This window comes from Silurus aristotelis (genome assembly GCF_946808225.1).
Source record: "Silurus aristotelis genome assembly, chromosome: 9".
NCBI lineage: Eukaryota > Metazoa > Chordata > Actinopteri > Siluriformes > Siluridae > Silurus > Silurus aristotelis.
The window spans coordinates 3,090,355-3,112,617 of NC_139582.1; the positions used below are offsets into that span (position 1 = coordinate 3,090,355).

Genomic DNA, 22,263 nt, shown 5'->3' on the forward strand with positions numbered 1-22,263 from the left:
CCTGCAGTTTTAGAGACGCTCTGACCCAGTCGTCTAGACGCCACAACTCGGCCCTCGTCAAACTCACTGAAATCCTTAAACTTGCCCATTTTTCCTGCAACTAGCAAATCCATGTTTTTTGTTAAAGTTTACTTGCTGCCTAAAATATCAAACTGACTAACAGGTACCATGATGAAGAGATAATCAGTGTATTCACTTCACCGCTCATAATGATATAATGTCATAATGTTATGTCTGGTCAGTGTATATGTATATGTGTATACACACACACACATTACACACACCTCACATTTCAGTAACTATTTTAGTATCTTCTCGAGTGACAATACTAAAAAAATAAAACTTGGATATATTTTAGAGAATTCAATGTACATCAGTACATATTTACTGTCCTCAAAAAATGACCCAACAAGTAAAACCTAAGTGCTAACAGCTGTACGTCATGTCCTGTTCATCACATCCGTGTTTTTGTTTGCTTGACAGGACTATTCAAATTCGTATAACTTTTATTAGAGCACTAAAAATGTGGTGCTATGATTAAAATCAGACCATACGCCACACAATGCAACAAGACTGTTTGCAGGCCGTCCCAGAAGGAAACCTCTTCTGAAGCTGTCTCACAAGAGCATGAATTACTGAAACCATGTCCTGTGGTCTGATGAGATTAAGATAAACTAGTTTGGTCAGATGATGTCCAGAGGTCCCCTGGTGGTCTAGTGGTTAAGATGCAGTGCTCCCACCGCTGCGACCCGGGTTCGATTCCCGGTCAGGGAACCATCCCCAGCCACTCTTAGTGCCGGTCCCAAGCCCGGATAAATTGGGGAGGGTTGCGTTAGGAAGGGCATCCAGCGTAAAACATGTGCCAAATCAAACGTGCTGTGGCGACCCCTAACGGGAGAAGCCGAAAAGAAACTAAAAAGGTCAGATGATGTCCAGCATGTGTGGTGACGCCCTGGTGAGGAATAACAAGAAACGTGTGTTTTGCCTACAGTCAAACATGGTGGTGGCACCGTCATGGTCTGGGGCTGCATGAGTGCTGCGGGTACTGGCGACCTGCGGTTCATTGAGAGAAACATGGATACATGTACTGCCACATTCTGAAGAAGAACATGATGTCTCTCTTCAGAAACTGAGCCATACAGCTGTTTTTTAACATAATAATAAGCCCAAACACAGCTGAAAGTAATAGAGTGGCCAAGTATGTCTCCAGACTTGAACCCTATCGAGCACTTGTGCGGATCCTCAAGCAGAAGGTGGAGAAGCTCCATGTGTCTGACATCCAGCAGCTCAGTGATGTCATTATGGAGGAGTGGAAAAGGATCCTAGTAACAACCTGTGCAGCTCTGGTGAATTCCATACCCAGGAGGATTAAGGCGGTGCAAAATACCAATGATGTTCACACAAAATATGGACACTTTGGACACTGTTTTGACATGTTCACTGAGGGTGTACTCATATTTGTTGCCAGTTATTTAGACAATAATGGTTGTATGTTGGGTTATTTTTAGAGGACAGTAAATCTGTACTGCTGTACAAACAAAAATATATTCTATTATTATGTATCATAATAAATCCAAGTTTTATTTCTATAGTTATGTCCCTCGAGAACATATAGTTAAAATAGCTTCTGAAATGTGGGGGTGTACTCACTTTTGTGAGATAAAAATAAATACATTTTATAATATATATGTGTGTGTATGTATGTGTGTGTGTGCGTGAGTATGTATAGGTCTGTATAAATATATGTATCTGAATGTATATGTTTTAGATTTCATTAGATATTTTTGTTTTCTTCTGTATTTAAAAACAAACAGAAATTATATGTTTTAACTTTTATTTTGAAATAAATACTCTAACGCGGAAGTCTATCGCGTTTTTGGAGGGGCTTTTATCGTTTTTTCACCCGCATTTGCATTTTAACCGGCCTTTACAGCGCAGGGGGCGGAGCTTGTCGTAATACGGGTGGGATACACCGAAAGGAAAGGAACGGTTAGAAGCTAGTCAGAGAAAAACATGGCGGAAGTTCAGCGATCCAGTTTCGGGAGAAACGGTGTGTGTTTCAGCGTGCTATGGAAAGCGTCTCTCCGGGCCAGGATGCTTCTCTTTACATGTATGCTTTTGGTCGAACCTGGACGGGCTACAACACACTGGGTGGTTACAGAGGACGGGAAAATCCAACAACAGGTTCGAAGTGTGTGTGTGTGTGTGTGTGTGTGTGTGTGTGTGTGTGTGTGTGTGTGTGTGTGTGTGTGTGTGTGTGTGTGTGTGTGTGTGTGTGTGTGATGAGCTAACGCTAGCTTCCTGATCTCCCTAAGCTGAGCTGGCGAGTTGGGTAACTGGTTAATGTGGTGGAGTTTGGATTTAATTCAACCAAAACAACCGAATGAATCTGATTAACTTAAAGATTAGTATTACAGTGTCTGGTTATAGAGTTAAAACAGCTGTTAGCATCTGGATGACATCTGCACTCGGTTTCCCAGTGGTCTGGTCATTCAAGGCATCTCTAGAATTGGTTTTCCCAGGGGTCTGGTTATTAAAGCCATTTCTAGTACTGGGTTTTCCAAGGGTTTCTGGTTATTAAAGGCATCTACTACTGGGTTTCCCAGGGGTCTGGTTATTCAAGGCATCTACTACTGGGTTTTTTTCAGGGGTCTGGTCATTCAAGGCATTTCTAGATTCGGTTTTCCCAGGGGTCTGATTATTAAAGCCATTTCTAGTACTGGGTTTTCCAAGGGTTTCTGGTTATTAAAGGCATCTCTAGAATTGGGTTTCTCAGGGGTCTGGTTATTTAAGGCATCTCCAGAATTGGGTTTCCCAGGGGTCTGGCCATTAAAGGCATCTCTAGAATTGGGTTTTCCAGCGGTCTGGTTATTAAAGGCATTTCTAGTACAGGGTTTTCCAAGGGTTTCTGGTTATTAAATGCATCTCTAGAATTAGTTTCCCCAGGGTTCTGGTTATTCAAGGCATCTCTAGAATTGGGTTTCCCAGGGGTCTGGTCATTAAAGGCATCTCTAGAATTGAGTTTCCCAGGGGTCTGGTTATTCAAGGCATCTCTAGAATTGGGTTTTCCAGGCGTCTGGTCATTAAAGGCATCTCTATTTCTGGGTTTCTTAGGAGTCTGGTCATTAAAGGCATGTCTAGTACAGGGTTTCTTAGGAGTCTGGTCATTCAAGGCATCTCTAGAATTGGTTTTCCCAGGGGCTCTGGTCATTCAAAGCATCTTTAGTAGTGGGTTTCCCATGGGTCTGGTTATTAAAGGCATCTCTAGAATTAGGTTTCCCAGGGGTCTGGTTATTAAAGGCATTTCTACTACTGGGTTTTCTAGGGGTCTAGTCATTAAAGTCATCTCTAGAATTGGGTTTCCCAGGGGTCTGGTTATTCAAAGCGTCTGTAGTACTGGGTTTCCCAGGGGTCTGGTTATTCAAGGCATCTCTAGAATGGGGTTTCCCAGGGGTCTGGTCATTCAAGGCATCTCTAGAATTGGTTTTCCCAGGGGTCAGATCATTAATGGTATTTATAGTCCTGGGTTTTAGTGGCGTCAGATCATTAAATGTTTTTTTTACATGGTCAGGTCATAGAAGGCATTTTTAGTACTGGATTTCCCAGGGGTCAGGTAATAGAAATGATTTGTAGAATTGTTTCCCAGGGGTCAGGTCATGGATGGAGTTTCCAGTGCTGGGTTTCTTAGGTGGTCAGATCATGGAAGGGGTTTCCAAGTGGTCAAGTGAACATGCTGAGCTCCATACCTGACTCATTGTGTTCTGTATCTGACCGAAATTGCAGGTGGATTCTCCGCTCAACCTGAAACACCCCCATCATCTAGTCCTTTTCATGCAGCAGGAGACTCGTGTCAACTACCTCAAGAAATTAGAGGTGAGGTTCAAATTCAAAGCGATGATAATCACGACCTCGGTCTCGCAATGGTTTTCTGAGTCTGAGAATTTACGCGATCGGAAAAATGTGGTATCTGGTAATATCATAGACTCGTCACTAGACCTTGTGGTCATCTAGGACACAAGCCTACGAGCTGAAGGTGTCAAATGTAAATTTCAGTAAAATCAGAAGAGACTAGGATCCGAAGAGCTGCTTCTTCTGTAAGAAGATTGGTTTGGGAACGAAGCCCCTCAGGAAAACCGTATCGGCTATGCACGTCCTACAATACGGAGACTCTGGAATACACAAATATGCGTAGATCCGCTTGTAGATAATGTCATTTTCTTTTATGATGACAGTCACTCTTCAGGGGAAGATGTTCCACTAGATTTTGTGGAGATCGAATCGAAATCTTCCACTCCAACCCATGTAAAGCATATCTTCCTGGAGCATTGTCATGCAGGAACAGGTTTCACGTGAACGCCTCCAAATTGTGTGGTAAAAGTTTGGACCAGAACCTCGTATAGCTTGAGGAATACCATACGGTGTAGACAATATATTTTAATTTCAGTCAGGAAAAAAAAGAAATCGTTCAGCACACGGCAGATGCAATTTCGGTAATGGTTTTTATCCGACGTTCTCGAACTTCTCAGGCGCTAAAAACCGCTGTTCTTCTTTACCTCCGCAGAAGCAGCTGGTCGCTCAGAAAATCCACATCGAGGAGAACGAAGACCGCGACACCGGATTAGAACAGCGGCACTATAAAGAGGACGCCGACTGCGTCACGGCTAAAGTCCCTCTCGGGGACCTGGACCTCTATGACGGCACTTTCATCTCCCTGGAAAGCAAAGGCATAAAGTAATGCGGTTTTTTTCTCACCGTCCGGTTGATTTGGTGCGTTTCGCTTTAAGTGTTAATACCGTATCGCTTTCTGTGCGTTGCAGTCCCGAAGATCACGTGGATATCACGTCGCCTCCAGACCTGAAACAAAAGCTCGAGTGCGAAACAATCCTAAAGCTTCCCTACAGCATTCACGCGTACCAGCATTTAAGGGTAATTCATGTTTTATTTTTATTATTTTTTTTATTTTTTTTTTTATTTTTTTTTATTTTTTAAAACACCCCCCAATTTCTTCCTGTCTTCTCATTTGCTCGTTTTGTCTCAACATTCAGGGCATGCAAGGGAAAGAAAACCTCACATCACCTTTGCTTTCAAAGGACGACCCTATTTTCGATTCTGTAACCCATAAGCTGGGTCATGACATAGACGAAGTGGGTCATAGAATACACCAGGGTCTCCTGAGGGTGAGTAGGCCGAGATATGCGCAGAACGATTATGATGATGATAATAATAAAGCAGGAATATTTCTTTATTTTCTTCGCAATGTTTGTACATATGCGTATATCTGGTGTCCTTCATGCTCAGAATTCCTCCTCCTGGGTGCTTTACAATCTGGCCTCATTCTACTGGCGTATGAAGAACGAGCCTAGTAAAGCCGTGGACTGCATCATCCGTGCGCTGCACTTCTCTCCCAGGTACGAGCGCGAGAGCCGGAGCTTACGGTTGACGTCATAAATACGGGACTTGTGGAGGAAAAACGGCTCATTTGACTTTAATTTGCATGTATTTGCATACTGTACATTTCTCTCTCTGTTTTTTTATTTATTTATTTCTTTTTTTTCTTTTTTTTAGGCAACACAAGGATGTAGCTCTCATCAACCTGGCAAACGTTCTCCACCGAGCTCACTTTTCAGCAGATGCCGCCATCTTGGCTCATGCCGCCCTGGACCACACGAGTGATCTGTTTACCAGCCACTACACACTTGGCAACATCTACGCTGTAAGTGCCAACTCGGCAAGACTGACCCATTTTCGGGGTGGTCCTCCAATCTCGCCGGGTTGTAACCATATTTCTCTCGCAGATGTTGGGGGAGTATAATCATTCGGTGCTCTGCTATGAGCACGCTCTGCAGGCTCAGCCAGGCTTTGAGCAGGCTCTGAGGAGGAAGCACGCTGTCCTGTGTCAGCAGAAGCTCGAGCAGCGGCTTGAGGCTCAGCACCGGTGAGATGACGAGGACATGCTATATAAAGGGGTTCTCCAGGGAGATGTTTCTACTGTAATACACAATACATCATGCAGATGCACTGGGACACTTCCATCAGTTCAAATATTTAATCGCATTTAATCAAAAATGTACATTAAACGAATCCTTTTCAACTATTTAATACTCAAATATTGCCACCTGCTGGTATGGGGGAGCTCTCACACAAGCGTAGAATGTACACATGGTTTGGTGTGTGATGTACCTGCTTAATAACCTCATATACAGTATCTCACAAAAGTTAGTGCACCCCTCACATTTCAGCAACCCTTTTAGTGTATCTTCTCATAGGATAACACTATAGAAATCAAACTGGGATATATTATATTATATATATATATTTTAGAGTAATCAATGTGGCGCTCATAAATATACTTCTTCGCAGGTCTCTTCAGCGCACTCTGAACGAACTGAAAGAGTACCAGAAGCAGCACGATCATTACCTGCGGCAGCAGAGCACGCTGGACAAGCATAAGCTTATTCAGGAGGAACAGATTCTACGCAACATCATCCACGAGACACAGATGGCCAAAGAGGCACAGCTCGGTGAGGCTCAGTCTGCCGGACCGCCCTTTTTCGCTCGAGATAACAAGTATTTAAATGAGTTGTATTAGGCGTTGGCTTGAGCTAACAGTAAGTAGTTCGGCTATACAGGCGTGTCAGGTGTATCCCAGTCGTCATGTGCTTCCTCTAACAAATACAAGTAAGTGCTGATAATGTTTTTTATTATTTTTTTTTTTTAGGTAACCACCAGATGTGTCATCTCGGTCAGCAGCAGCACAGCCTGTTCTGTCCTTTCGACTTACCTGTTCGTTATCACCGCGGAGATCTTTTTGAGAACGTGCACTACATCCAGGTTAGAGCGAGTAAACCGGTTTGCCACTAATATGACAATCGCGACGCTTCGGATACGTGCAGAAGCTTCCAGGTGAACTTTCGTATCCCTAATCTGCATTTTCCTTTCATGAAAAAGTGTTTGGTGGACACATAAAAAGGATAGCTCTCAATCAGTGATCACGCCATTAAAAAAAAATGTATAATAATACTGTAGGCCTCGACTCAGGTTTTTTTAATGCCCAAGCAAATCACCTTGTGTTACAAGCATGCAAATTGAAGCTCAAGGTTTTGGTAACCAGGTCTATCTGTGTCCTAATCTACAGCTGTATCCTAAACTACTACTAACAAAACAGTTCCAAATTTACTCTCATTCTCTCTCTCTCCAAAAGCATCATCATATTTTACCAATGAAATATATACGTCTAGACTAAGGAAGTCTAGACGTAGGATTAGTGCTTAAAACCCGCGAAACACCAAGCTGATGGTCAGCTGTGCGGGAATGCTGGTGGTTTTTTAAACGTCTGTCCAATAAACTCGTTTCGAACCATCCTCGTCGCGTTTCGGATAAAAACCTTCAACTCTGCCACCTCCGGCTCCACCTACTATCTTCTGATCACCTTAGATTAGTAGAAATCTATCAGAACAATTTATTTAATAGTGTGAAATGTACATGAAGGCAACAAATAAGGAAAAAAAAAATTTTATGTAGTTTTTCGTATGGTTTTAGCTTTTCTTCATTTACTATCCTATAAAGTTCTGTTGGATAGCTTGAGTTTGTGAATCTGCAACACCTTTAAATAGATTAAAGTTCTTTCTTGTTTTTTTTTTTTTATGGGGTTAACCTACACATATACTGGGGAAATGTAGCTTTTGCAGGATCTCTTGAAGGTTTCAATACTTGAGGTTTTCTATTAATAATGTAGATGTTTGAACAGGACACATTGGAACTAGCTTCGTACCAGACCATGATCAAGACCAGTCGCTTATTGTAATGGTGGTTGTCCGTGTGCACATGCAGTTTGGCGAGAAGGTGTCCATAGCCGGCAGCGTGGCTCTGGTGTCGGAGCTGAGTGTGAACGAGAGCCGAAGCCCCCAGCTGTACTCCACTGTGTCCGGAGGGGACGTGCCAGCAGCACACTGGGACAAGCAGACGTCCTCTAATGCGGTAACTTTTTTATTTATTTATTATAAAATTATTTTTTATTTTTTATAAAATGTATTTATTCTGACTTCTAACACATGGCCTCTTTCACACACACGCCTTTGTAGAGGCAAAAAAAACGATAAAAAACCCCCCCAGATGTTCTTTTCCTGTTGTGTGTGCAGGAGGTTACAGCTCTACCTCTGCCATGTAAATCTGTATTCTATCTGACTCTCAGGACACGTCTCGGTCTCCATAGCGTCTAGATACCTCATATTCACGTAGCAGCAGCGGTGCTGAGAGAACGCGCTCGAGAAACTGTTTAGCGAGGAGACATCGATTATTAGTAGCTATACAATTAACAATAAAAAGTAGCGCATCTACTGATAATTATATTTGGCTCGTGCTCGCCGATAACCGATCAATCACCCGATCATCCCCGAAAGGAAATGAATATGAATATATTCATGAATAAATGTAATCATATAAATAATTAATGATCAATAATCAAATAATCAATATAACACTCGCAGTCTCACGTGTAAAAACAAACAGCACGTAGCTAGTCAACGATACGCCTCTAGAGGCCGCTCTCGTACTCTTTTAACTGTATGTTAAAAACCGCGATGCATCGCGATACAAATTTGCGTCCAACGCACACTTTTAAAAAAAAATCAACGTCATAAAGCTGACACACCGATGCGCATCTGTGCATGTATTGTCACCTGAAGACTTTCTGTTTGTATGTTGAATAGGAAACCCATAGCATGCTGTGGCCGAGAAGTTCAGACTGTGCTCAGCGTTTTCCCACCATTCCCTCTGCTAACCTGCTGCCCACCTTCTTCCTACCCCCAGAGACTCATGGCCTCAGGTGAGACAAACAAACGCACTGTTGGCAGGGTTTTAATATTCTCATTGCCCAAACCGAACCCTAGCAACCTGGCAAGCCTTCACGTACTTATAGTCTATTATTCTGTATAGAAAAGCTTTTAATTCACTGCATTTATATATTTTTGGCCATGGATGCCTGTAAAGGGCTTCTGGTCACTCGTCCAAAGACACAAAGCTAGCCTGATGTGTAGAGATTATAACCAGTTATAATGCGTGTTTTTATGCTTTTTACAATCTCAACCTGAGAAGCTCGATCTCATCTTTTTGCTCTGTCCAGTGCAAAAAGCAGCCTGTATGCGAACAGGAGCCCCCCGGTGTCTGCCAAGACCCCAGACTGCGGTTTAAATGCTCAGCCCTTGTCAGGTGCTTCTCTGACCTCTGCACCCTGGGCATTGCAGGGGAAACAGCTGCCTGACCAGCACGCTACTCAGGTTTGATCGGTGTTTCTTTATCGTTTAACGTGCAAGCGCACCATATGACGCTGTTTTAACGTGCCAGGTTAAAAGAAACGAATGAATATAAGATTACGAGATTAAAGTCGTAGCAGTACGTGAATCAAGTCGAAATTATTGAGAATAAAGTCTTAATATTTTGAGAATAATCAAATCAGCTCATCATATGGATCTATCTGCCACGTGTTGGAACCCGGATCATTCGTCTCCATACTACTCTGCCCTCTACATTTGCAACTTTCAAACCAAACCAAATTCTCCACATCCATTTTATGCAAATCACCGAAACGATTTTCGCAATTCTCCGATTTTTTTTTTTCCCCCTCTCAAAATTATTACCATTGTAGTCTTGTATTGCCACGACTTTATTCTCAAAATATTTAAACTTTATTTTCATAATTTTCATCTCAAAACATTTAAAATTAATTTTTGTAATTTTCACTTTATTCTTTAAATATAGACTTTATTCCCACATTGCTACGACTTTGTCTTATTGCTACGACTTTATTCCCGTATTGCTACGACTTTGTCTTATTGCTAAGACTTTATTTCTATATTGCTACGACTTTATTTCTATATTGCTATGACTTTTATTCCCGTATTGCTACGACTTTGGAACCAGGAAGTGGCTAGCGGCTAATCCTAGCGCTACGGATTCCTTAGCGTTTTATGTCCAGCTTCAAGAATTTCTCCTAAAATGAGAAAATCCTGACAATTCCACATGTCGATGGAGTGAATGAACGAAGGATGGAAGGAATAAAGACATTTGTTAAAGTTTGCTAAAGTAAAAAGATTAACTATTGAATGTAAAAACACACACACACACACACACACACACACACAATCAGTATTACCCAGATTGGGTATAACAAATGTAAACTATTGAATTAAAAAAATGTTTCTTATACATTAAATTAATTTAATTTGTACCAATTTAATCGATTACTTAATTGAATCATTATAATAATAGATAAAATATTATTTTATATACAATTTGACCAAGCAGGCATTTTTATTAAATATTGTTTTAAAAATGTAAATGATTGAAATGTTCATTATGAACCGCGTTAGAAAAAAACGATATTCCGCAATTCCATGTTTTACGTGACTTAAAACCGAGGTACGTACCGAACCGTGAATTCTGTGTACCGTCACACACCTATCTGGGATATATAACGAAACAGAACCGTTCTATTTTCTCCTGCTGACGTGTTTGTCGGTACGCAGGTCCTGCTGAAGCGTAGCGACGGGCGGACTATGGAACAAACGGGTGCGCTGATAGCAAGCACTTTGGAGAAGGTAAGGTCGGACGAGCTCATCACGACGATTAAACACGCTTTTTTATGACCTCATTTCTGCTCCACATTAGCAGGTGCTAGGGCAGGAATACCGATTGGACAGCACATTTCTGCTCTAGAAAAGAGAAACGCTTCCAGAAATACGTAGACTGTTTTGAGACGAGCTGAATCAGGATACAGGAATCTGTACTACAGTGTCTGTCTGGTTTAAAGTTTTTTTTTTTTTTCCCCTTGTAGATGAGCGTAGCACCATGGCTGGTTCAGAATGAAGCAGGGCTCTTTTGGAGAGCTCAGGGAAACGGGACGCGAGCTCTGCAGTGCCTGCTTCAGGCTTTGCACTCGGTGCCACCTCAGCACAAAAACGTGCCGCTAGTCAACACGGCCAACCTGCTGCTTCACTACGGCCTGCACCACGAAGCCCATAAGCTCCTGCAGCAGGCCATAGAGATCAATGCCTCAGAGGTACACCATATATGTGTATATACAGAATATAATTTAGCAAAACGGATCAATTTACACTACGTTACAGTCTTAACTATACAGTAAATATGTTTGTAGCAGGGAGAATTGTTGTATTGCAAATTATTAGTTAAACCATTTTATACACACAGCAGAGTGGAGCCCATCTTAGAAAAAAACCTCCGTATGACCCTGGTATCATAACTATTTTTAGGGCGATACCGATCTTATTGTCGCCTCGGCATCTTTGTAGAGAGCAACAATTCTAATCAAATCCTCAGAGTCTTTACCATGAGGTGCCGTGTTGAACATCCAGTGTTCAGTATGAGAGAATTGAACTTAAAGCACCAAATTTTAACTGCTCTAATACAAGATACACAAATTTGCATGGTTCTGTTTTATATTTTATATATATATATATATATATATATATATATATATATATATATATATATATATATATATATATATATATATATATATACACAATGATAAGAAAAACTAACGCATTCCCTTTTAGACGTTTTTTTTGCTTGACTAACGTTCCTGTTCTCTTACTCTTTGCGTTTAGCCTCACACTCTGCTGAGCATGGTGAGTGTGCAGCTCTCTCGAGGGAACCTGACTGGTGCATTGACCCTGTTCCGGCACGCCCTGTCTCTGAGTGCCAGTTGCAGCCAGTGCCGTGCCAGCCTGCCTCTGCTGCGCTGCCTGCAGTTCTACCCTTTCCTCTACAAGCACCAGCACCAGGCCTGTCTTCGTAAGTTCTCCTGACTCTAATGCCTGTTCTGATTTCTCATTAATGATCATGCTGCTTACGAATATTAGATCCATAACGGAACTCGCAATTTCATCAATTTACATGTATTAATAGTGTTTCGGTTTGAGAAAATTGAAAAAGGCAAAAACAAGAAAGTATCACTCCAAATAAATAAAAACAGTTGCACCCAAAATTAGTAAGAAAGATACTTTCTTAAGCAGCACGTGGTGTCAGTGAATTACCTCTAGAGGCCACTATTGTACTGTATGGCGCAACCCGGAAAAACTATTTGTATGGATTTTATGTATATATAAATAAATCACTTCTCATAGGATGTGACTATAATATACTACGTCTTTTTTTACACAGGTTATTTGTGTAATTATAAAATCTGCGTGATGATTTTATTGATTTCAAGAGTATAAAGTACTCTTCAAAAGTTTATGTAGGTGTGGGGAAAAAATGGTGTTAAATTTTTTATTAATTTCTTTTTTAAAATAAATTAACAAAATGGAAATCCAAATCAAATCAGTAACTGGTGTGACCACTTCCATTTTTCATCCCCCCAGTTCCTACGTTTTTGTGCATTATAAAGTCCATCAATCGCTTACGAATGTTATATCCATCAAGGAAACTCGCAGTTTCATCACTTATGTTAGTGGTGTTTCGCTTCGCCCCCCCTCATCTCCCCGAACTCCGAGGTGAAGTTTATACTAACCTGAATTCACCCCAGACAGCTCTCGTATTGCACCATCCTCCATTCCCTGTCTTGCAGTCTCTTTGCTCTAATCCCTTGTGTTTCAGCCTTGGTTGTGTTGTGGGTCGAGGTCTTTTAATAGCTCAGTCACTGTAATCTCTCATCTGTTTTTAGCTCTCTCTCTCTCCTTCTCCACTGCATTTTCTATTCTGGGTTTCACTTCTCTTCCACCTCCTATTTTTATTTTTTTTTTTCCTTTTCTTCCCGTGTAGTTTCAGCACTCGTTTCCCCTGACGCTGTTCCCCATCATGCCAAAGGGCTTTGAAGTGAAGAAATCTTGCACTCAATAATTCAACAGGCTGAAAATAGCTCAAACTTTATTTAGAGGCTGTTCTACTCTGCAGAGAAAAATGAATTCATTGTCCTTCCCAGGTTTGCGGAGTAGTGTGTGTGTGTGTGTGTGTGTGTGTGTGTGTGTGTGTGTGTGTGTGTGTGTGTGTCAATTTTTACTCTATACGAACAAAAGTATTGGGACACCTTTCCTTTCCTGGTTCTTCTCCAAACTGTCACCACAAAGTTGAAGGCACACAATTACACATTTGTCAGCTCTATGAAGATCTGCTTTACATGGTTTAAAGAGGAAGATCTTGAGTGACCTGCTATAGAGCCCTGATCTCATCCCTACTGAACACCTTTGGGATGAATGTGATCACTGATCACCTCACCTACATCACTACCTGACTTTACTAACACTTCCTTGTGGCTGATGAACACAAATGTGTTCAGTGGAAGATGTTCCAAAATTTAGTGGAACATCTTCCACAGATGAGCAGAGGGAATTATAAGAGCTAATTGTTACTAAATGTGGAATGCAATGGTTTAAAAAGCACATAGAATACAGATTAACATGGCAGAGGTAGAGCTGCTTTTCCCTTCCTTTCAAATGCATCAAATTGCATTGGATCGCACCGCGTGTATCTTTAGTGTATAGTATCGTCGGCTATGTCGGTGTGTGAATATGCTGTGTGTTTGGTGTGCAGAAGATTCAGGTTGCGAGAGGGTGGAGCTCATTGAGGTGGAGGACTGGGAATCAGAGGAAAGGCAAGAAACAGAAAACCCGGATGCCATGCCTGGAACTGTGCTAAAGGACTCGCTCATGTTTGAGAGTAAGTCCCTGCTCATAATCTTTCCTATTGGAGAAATCTTACTTTCTGTCTGACCGTCTCTCTCTGTCTCTCCGTAGAAGTAGTGGTGGACAGTAATGGTTCAGGAGAGGTGGGCCAGCAGGAGCAAGGAGAAGATCCTAAAGGAGGGCTGGAAGTAGAAGAGCCGTGGCCGTTGCACGAGGAACTGATGGGAGCTTTCGAGGGGGCGCTGGACGTGAGCGTGAAGCGCGGAGACCTACGAGGTATCCGTGTTCTAAAAAACGACAAGGTGATGGGTTCCAGCAGCGACGGCGCCTGCTTCGGGAACTGCGAGGACGATGACGGGGCGGAATGGGTAAGCTCTGAATTTACATGGGAAGCACATTTCAGCTGTAAATGAAGTCACCGATTGTACAAAATCTATCTGTTGTAATGGGTTTGTTCCGGTTTCTCCAGATCACATTCCAGGTGAAGAGAATGCGAAAGCCCAAGGCCGAGGTTTCCGAGGGATGGACGGGTGAAGACGATTCGTCTCAGAGTGACCCCTCGTCGGCGCACTCCACTCTGGAGATCAGCGGTCCTACGATCCCTGCTCCTGGACCCTCAGGTACAAACCGACTGCTTTCGTCCACGTGCGAAGATATTTATACATAGCTTTTACTAAGGGACAGGTGTGTGTTTTTGCAGGACGGTGGAAGGATTACGACAGTCTGGGCTGGCCAGGACCGGAGGAATGCCAGCGGACACGGCGGGTAGACCTCACGACTGTGGCCAGCACATGGCTGGCTGTTTCTGCTAAAAATATAGAGTATGATTATTTATTGAATAAATCATTTTTCAATACTTTTCATGTCGAATAGTGTGAAAAATATGAACGTTATACAACCCCCTGAAAGTAGGAACACCCAAAAAAAACGTAAATAAAAACATAATGCAGTGATTTGCACATCTCGTGAATTCATATTTATGAGAGTCGCGACTTTTAGAACCGAGCGCTGATAACCAGCCGGATGGTCCCTATCCTCTTTAGTCCAGAGGATGTGGTGTTCATGGTTTCCAGAAAGTCCACATTCGTCTGATCACAGAACAGTTTTCCACTTTAAACATTACACATTATTCTGAAATTGTTCTACAATTTGTAAGCACAGTATTTTACAGATTGGTGAAGCTCCGCCCATTTATTTATTTATTTTTGTTGAGACTCTGCCTCTCACAATACTCTATTCCTACCGAATCATTTTACTAATCTGTTGTTAATTAACTTCGTTAGTTGCAAAAAGTTTCTCCAACTGTTTAATTTTTATAACAATTACTTTGTCCCGACTTTTTTGAGACGTGTTCCAGCCATCAAATCCCCCCCCCCCCCTCTTTTTTTTTTTTTTTATGGTACATTTCCTTAGTTTAGTTCTATTGTGAATAAAATACAGGTTTATGAGATTTGCAAAAATCATTAGATTCAGTGGCTGCTTACTTCCAGGAACGTTAAAGTGTACGAGGGCACGTTTTACATACACCTTATGCTCTTCTTCTTTATTTGCTCCCTGTTCCCTGTGCAGCATCACAGAACATATAGACTTTGCCACTCCACTGCAGGAACCCGCTGCAGAACCGATGTGCAACGCTAACCTGCCTGCCAGCATGCACACACTGGACCATCTGGGGGGAGTGGCCAACCGTGGCAGCATACACTACACCGGCGAGGGGCAGCTCAGAGAGGTGATGGACATTTTGGCTAATGCACGTGGTCTGTTACTCGCAGTTCATTCGGATTACTGTTTCTTTTTCTTTTTTTTCTCGTACAACAGGTGCTGCAAAATTTGGGAAAGGATAAGTTTTCTCAGCAGCCCTTCGAGCAAGTGGGAACCCGCTTAGCCAAAGTATTGGAAAAGGTATGATCTGGGTTGGGTGGCACCAGAATTCCACTTTCCCAGTGAATTAGCTTTGTTTATTCTGGATTATCTTATCATTATTTTGAGATAATGAGACTGAACATGAGATTATTAGCTCATCCCATTCCACAATTTTTTTCCACAAATTTTTGTAATAAATATCTGTCATGTCAATGGCTGTATGTTTGATGGACTGTTCTTCTGTGTATTTTTTTTGTGGCCTCGTCTATTAGAACCAGACATCATGGGTTTTGTCCAGTATGGCAGCGCTGTACTGGAGAGTGAAGGGTCAGGGGAAGAAGGCCATCGACTGTCTGCGTCAGGCCCTAAACTCCGCTCCTCACCACATGAAGGTACCTGTGATCTAATTCCCAATATTCATGGACGAGTAATCAGTTTTCAGTTTCACTCGTCTCAATCTTCTTCTACAGGACGTTCCCCTGATCAGCTTGGCTAACATCTTCCAGAACGCCCGTCTGTGGGAGGACGCTCTTACCGTGGCCCGCATGGCCGTGGAGATCGCGCCTCATTTCGTCGTCAACCATTTTACCCTCGCCAATGTCTACATAGCGATGGTGAGTTCTTTGCCCTCGATCGACACTTCTCACGTTTCTTGCTCCCCTCACACTTGCTTTTCCCACTCGCTTTTTGGCAGGAAGAGTTCGAGAAAGCAATGCACTGGTACGAATCCACTCTAAAGCTCCAGCCCGAGTTCGGACCTGCCAAAGACCGTCTCCGTACCATCCAGTGCTACCTTCTGACCAAGAGGGACAGGCGAGCTCCGTAAAGACACACACACACACACACACACACACACACACACACACACACACGCACACAGTAGCAAATACCTAAAACTCTATATAACAAAAAAACATGGAGGTCTGTAGCTCTGTCGGTTTTTCACCAAATATCATCATCCAGGGGTTTTCCGGTTAAACAGCTGTTTCTGGTCAGACTCTCGTTCGATCAATAGATCATTAGATCTGGTTTTATTTATTTCATGGTGTCAGGGTTTTATGTAAAGTTGCTTGCACGAGTTTTTTAGGTTTTTTTGTTTTTTGTTTTGTTTTGTTTTTAAAAAACAAAAAAAGGAGAAAATCAGAAAGTGATCCAGATGTTTGCTGAAAAAAATGTATACCACATTCAGGTACCAAATCTTGCAACATTGTAGGGATGTGCGATTGATGAGCATTGCTGAAATGAGGTTCTAAACTGGTCATGGCACAAGGATTTAATATTTCATGGAAAATACACTGTGTTGGCCAAAAGTTTGTGGACACCTGACCATTATATTGGTGTGCGCTCCTTTTTTTCCCACATTTAGTCCCGATTCCTGGTTATAACAAGCTCCACGCTTCTGGGAACATGTTCTACAAGATTTTGTGGAGATTTGTTCTCATTCAGGTACTGATGAAGGTGAGGTGAGGAGCATTTGGGGGGGGTGCAGTCAGTATTCATAATAATTGTTCAATAAAATTGGCGCTCTATAGCAGGAGATCTTCCACTCCAACACATGTAACTTGTATCTTCATGGAGCTGGAACAGATTTGCGTCTCCTAGTTCAAGTGAAGGGAGAGTTTAGTGTTCCCTCATTTAAAGAAATCATAATTACATGGTAACAGTTTTGTGGAAGACCAGGTGTTCCAATACTTTTGTCTACGCAGTGTATCAAGAGCACGTAAGTCCCTGCAAAGAAATAACGTGAATCATACGCCCTCTTGGTGGACAGGATAAAAGAGAAAAACGCAAACGGTCACGTTTTTATGTTCCGTTTTACATCGTCAGGATTCGAAGACGGTTAATCCAGAGATCCAGAGTCGTCGTATACTAGTCATACAGGGTTATTAAACGTTTTTGTGTGACTGTACTTGCACTATTATACATGTCATTTTTTCTTTTTTTCTAAACCTAATTTTTTAAAATAAGATTCCTGAATATATCAGTGATCCATCAAAAAGTCATTTACAGTGCCATAATTTTAACATTCTGCCGTACACACATCTCTGTGTGTCGCCTTTTTTATTTTAATATCTGACATGTGGTTAAGTGTGTTTTATTTTTTAATTTAGGATAGTTTTTCATGATGAGCTCAAGGAGCCCGAAACCTACATCAACCACACACACACACACACACACACACACACACACACACACACACACCTATACCTGTGTTTGTAAAATGTATTCCAGACTTCCATGACTTTAACTCTTTTCATCAAATAATGCTACTGGTCTTATGATTCATGAATAAACGCTCATTGTTGTTGATAACAACTGATAATTCTATTGATAAAAAAGAAAAAAACACTATTGTCCATCATTAATGGTTGAGGTAACCTTGAAACAGGGTCTTTATTAATTCTCAAAAAATGGAAGATGTATTTTTTTTTAAAAGCTGAATTGGGGGGGGGGGCTTAATAAAGTACTTATAAAAAAATAAAGGACAAAGTGTGACTGGAGATTTGTGTGACTTGTGTTAACTTTTTTTTTTTTACATTTTTTAAACCCCTTGAACTACACGATCCAAACCCGCTCCTGTGTAAAGTGGAAGATCTCCTGCTATAGTACTCTAAACCATATTGAGCAATAAATGTGAATGCTGACTGCACCCCAGGATTCCTCATCTCACCTCAGTACCTGAACATCAGTATTAACAACCTTGTGTTTCTAAGTCAGCAAAAAAAGAATCTAGTGGAACATCTTCCAAGAAGTGTGGAGCTAATTTGAGGAGGACATGGAGACTAAATCTGGAATGGGATCTTCAGAAAAAGCACATATTAATCTTATTTTCATTTTTCTAAATATACTGTATGGCCAAAGGTTCCACACTTGACCACCACATTCAAATCCCCCCCAAACTTCTGCCATGAAGTCCAAAGCGCACAATTATATCGAACGTCTTCAAACCGTTCTGCCTCATTTATTGTGGAAGATTTCAAGTTTCCTGCACAGAGATTCGACTGAACACCCTCGGCGTGAATTGGTATGAACAATTACCTCCTATCTCAATTTCAGTTCCCGAACTCGATAATGTTCTTGCAGTTGAATGAAATCCGCACATCCACACCACAAAATCTAAATCGAGAGAGAGGGGAAATAAATCTGGAATGAGATGCTGAATGAGCATGAGTAAGATGGTCAGACGTCTAAGGCATTGGGCTTTGGATCTGAAGGCCATGAGTTCAAATCCCAGCCATTCCGAGCTGCCACTTCTGGGGCCCAATGAGCAAGGTCCCTAACCCCCATAGCTGCTTAGGTGATTGGATGAGACAACTGTTGCTCATGTGTAAGGGTCTCTATCAAATGCTGCAAATGTAAACGTGTCTGCAAACTTTTGCTTCACCTAGAATGTGTGCATTTAAATGCAAAGAAATTTCTGCTCGTTTTAAAGTTCGCTGCTCCTTGTAGTAATTGTTTATGCAGCCATCCTGGCTTTATATAATCTGCTTAAGACCACTGAACAGGACAGTGTTTGTGTGTAACAATATAAACACTATAAATCACAATGCAATGCAGTAGATTTGACAAATTTCGACATATTTTTTTTCAGTTCGTATTTTCTTGTGCAGTAACACTACCAGCCACTAGAGGGCTGTGTGCTTAAACAAAACCAGATTCCGACTAGGTGTTTCCCCAAACCAGCCATCCATGGAAACACACACACACACACACACACACACACACACACACACACACACACACACACACACACACACACACACACACACACACACACACACACACACACACACACACACACACACACACACACACACACACACAGACAGACAGACAGACAGACAGACAGACACCGAGAGAGACAGACAGACAGACGTACAGCTAGAGAGACAGGGTGATGATGCGAGGTAACATGGAGTCCCTTACGTCAATGCCTAACAATCAGAGACTGCTTTTTGTGTACAATGTATAAGATGTGCAACATCTTAGAAAAGAATCTGAGAGCATGCCTGATGTTTCAATACTGTATTTTGCACTTGAGGGTGTTGAAATCTGGATCCAAGTTTGATTCCAAAATGCTCTCCATCTCTGGCATTCTTCTGCAGTCGTGCACGAAGCTCTGCAAGGACTCTATGTACAAAAGGGGCACAGCTATTATGCAGTCTGGATCCCAGGAAGTGTTTGCTATCTGCTGCTCACACGCAAATAATTGGTTTGGGTAATACTGGGAGAATTTCCCAAACTTTTTTTTTATTTTTGCAGAAAAAGCACAACTGCTTTTCTATAGTTATATGCAAAAAAAAAATTATTTAATTTTTTGGGTATTTGTTATATGCATGCAATCTTTTTCCTTTTTTCTTTTGTTATTTGCATGCAATCAAATATTGTTTGTTTTTTTAAATTTGTTATATGCATGCAACTTTTTTTTTTTTTTTTTTTGGCTACATTTCTCGCCTACCCATTGAAAATCCAACCCTTCACTTTTTTTTTTTTTAAACCACCCCCCCCTCCCCTCCACCCCAAGCTGAATTAATTTGATGCTATTTTTGAACCTCTGTGTTTCTAAGGGATACCTAATGACGCAGTGACGTCAATGCGGGCCAGCCGCGCGTCGATTGGTTAACATTCCCAGAGAGGGTGGGGCTTACAAAAAAAAAACACGGAGAAGGAAGGCAACACCACTGAGGCTTAAGACTGTGAATAGCTGGTGAATCGTGTATAAAAAAAGCCACACACACACACACACACACACACACACACACACACACACACACACACACACACACACACACACACACACACACTCTGCTGCTAATAATAATTCAACCGAATAAAAATGTCTGTATAGAAGCAGAGTTCACTCAGACAAGAAATCCTTGAAATAACAACCAAGACAGCCCATAATACAATGTATTATAATGTAATATAATATAACAAAATGACATTCTATAAATAGAAACCCCGTGCATGTGGGTTATGACGAGCCATTCCGAGCATCACGATGAGTTTTTTCTGACGTTTAGAAATCAAGTATTGTAGAATGATATCCCTCCTTCATCCCTTCTTCATACCTCTCCCCCCACCCCCTTTTCGTGCCTTCCTAAAAGCACACACACACACACGCATACACGCATACACACACACACTCAATGGGGATGTCGGGCTTCCCGTTCAAAGTGTCTGCCTCATTGAGAAAAGCGAGCAGAGCTCAGAGCTCATTCACGCAGTGAAGCTCCACACTGGCTGAACTTCTCCAGCCTCGTGCTTGGTCTGATTTCAGTTGAATAACTAGAACATGGACATACCGAGGGTCCTTCAGACAACTCTGTGCGTGAGAAAGGTGAGTACTGAGGATTTCCTTAAGACTTCTATTACTCTTAAACCACATTGCAACTCTACACACACACACACACACACACACACAGTGAGTCTCTGGAATGGTACCTATGCTGTAGCTTTATGACGATTTAAGGTAGTTTTGAGATGTTGAAAAGTGCACGCGCATGTTTCCAGGTAAATGTGTCGCACCAGCAGTGAGCATCGGTACAGAGAGTTCAGGAACTGTGTCCTCTTACCCATGTGTTTCTTCTTTTCTAAACTTGTGACATGTGTGTTTATCAGAAACAAAATAAAAACGATTTGTTTGTTTAATTAAAGCAACTGCGTCTGAAATAAAACAAGAAAAGGAAACACATCATACACACACCACAGATTTCTCGCAGACCTTTGTGTCAGCAGGAAACACATAGAGCTTTAATGCACAGTCTTGTTTTGGCTCTACCTCCCCCCTCCCACCCCCACCCCTCCACGCAGCCTGAAGAACACGCAGTTCCAGTCCAGTGTAGATGCTTCAGTCACGACTCGAGTAGAAAACTCAATCACCCCCCAAAAGTCGGATGGGTTGGTTTTATTCGTTCACCAATCATCACTAGGATTTTTACCACTTAACTCGGATTTAGAGAGTTTCCCGAAAATATTGGCTGAGATCCTGGGAATTCACCGTGAACGGAACTCCACTAACTCCAGCGCGCGCACACACACACACACACACACACACACACACACACACACGGGCAATTCGTTGTCACCAATCTATGATTTTGGAGATGAGGGAGGAAACCGAACAGCATTTTTTACTTCTAAAAGAGAGAAAGAAAGACCAGAGAGCCTCAGTACCACAATAGCAATGCACACACTCTTCAGGTTATTTACTATGCTTGTGGAAAACACAGTTTCTACAAAGAACCACTCATCATCAGGCTGGGTTCCCAAGAAGAGCTCAGTTAGGATGCCAAGATCTACCCGAAGAACCCCAATTGGGAACCTATTTGTAACTGTGTCATGTATATATACATATCCTTGTCTTGTCACGTTGACATCTACACTATTTGAGAGTATTTCTTTTGTACCTTTAGTACATCATAATGTGAATGTAGGGTGCCTTTAAAATGATTGAAACAGCCCAAGAGATTCCTTAAATTGTAACATACCTGCTATAATAAGTATAAAAAATGGGCAAAATAGAGATCCTGGAATATACCATACCAAGTGACAGAAATGTGCAGTAATTTGTAATTAATGATCAAATATTAGCAAGTCAACATAACGTGCAATGGAAAAGCTGTCTCGGGTTCAGCACCATGGACAGCTCATGCGTGTTTCCTCCGAACACCATACAAGCCCCAAATCTGCTGTTGCGGGGTTTACAAATGAGTAAATTGTGACTAAGCTGCCATTTTGATTCGTAAAAGAGTCACAA

General features: G+C 41.8%; 1 protein-coding gene across 2 annotated transcripts; it reads left to right on the forward strand.

Moving 5' to 3' along the window:
* Nucleotides 1-1,956: 1,956 nt before the first annotated feature.
* On the forward strand, nucleotides 1,957-18,004 carry ttc17 (tetratricopeptide repeat domain 17). Of its 2 annotated transcripts, none has more exons than XM_083549881.1 (25): nucleotides 1,957-2,184; nucleotides 3,784-3,873; nucleotides 4,562-4,731; nucleotides 4,818-4,926; nucleotides 5,046-5,177; nucleotides 5,299-5,408; nucleotides 5,566-5,713; nucleotides 5,796-5,935; nucleotides 6,361-6,521; nucleotides 6,719-6,831; nucleotides 7,831-7,977; nucleotides 8,709-8,824; nucleotides 9,131-9,275; nucleotides 10,524-10,595; nucleotides 10,832-11,056; nucleotides 11,625-11,811; nucleotides 13,549-13,674; nucleotides 13,752-14,008; nucleotides 14,110-14,260; nucleotides 14,341-14,461; nucleotides 15,210-15,369; nucleotides 15,459-15,542; nucleotides 15,776-15,895; nucleotides 15,974-16,117; nucleotides 16,198-18,004. In XM_083549881.1, exons 1-25 carry the CDS (start codon nucleotides 2,014-2,016, stop codon nucleotides 16,327-16,329), a joined length of 3,531 nt encoding a protein of 1,176 aa, XP_083406007.1. In that variant the 5' UTR covers nucleotides 1,957-2,013; the 3' UTR covers nucleotides 16,330-18,004. The 2 variants fall into 2 exon arrangements, with proteins under 2 accessions (XP_083406007.1, XP_083406006.1); XM_083549880.1 differs by having other exon boundaries at nucleotides 1,958-2,184; nucleotides 9,122-9,275.
* Nucleotides 18,005-22,263: the final 4,259 nt, after the last annotated feature.

Bases quoted from the DNA above. Each gene is read 5' to 3' on its own strand.
- ttc17 (XM_083549880.1), top strand. From the start codon at position 2,014: ATGGCGGAAGTTCAGCGATCCAGTTTCGGGAGAAACGGTGTGTGTTTC. The intron at 2,185-3,783 runs GTTCGAAGTGTG...CCGAAATTGCAG, and splicing joins ACGGGAAAATCCAACAACAG to GTGGATTCTCCGCTCAACCT. The intron at 3,874-4,561 runs GTGAGGTTCAAA...TTACCTCCGCAG, and splicing joins ACTACCTCAAGAAATTAGAG to AAGCAGCTGGTCGCTCAGAA.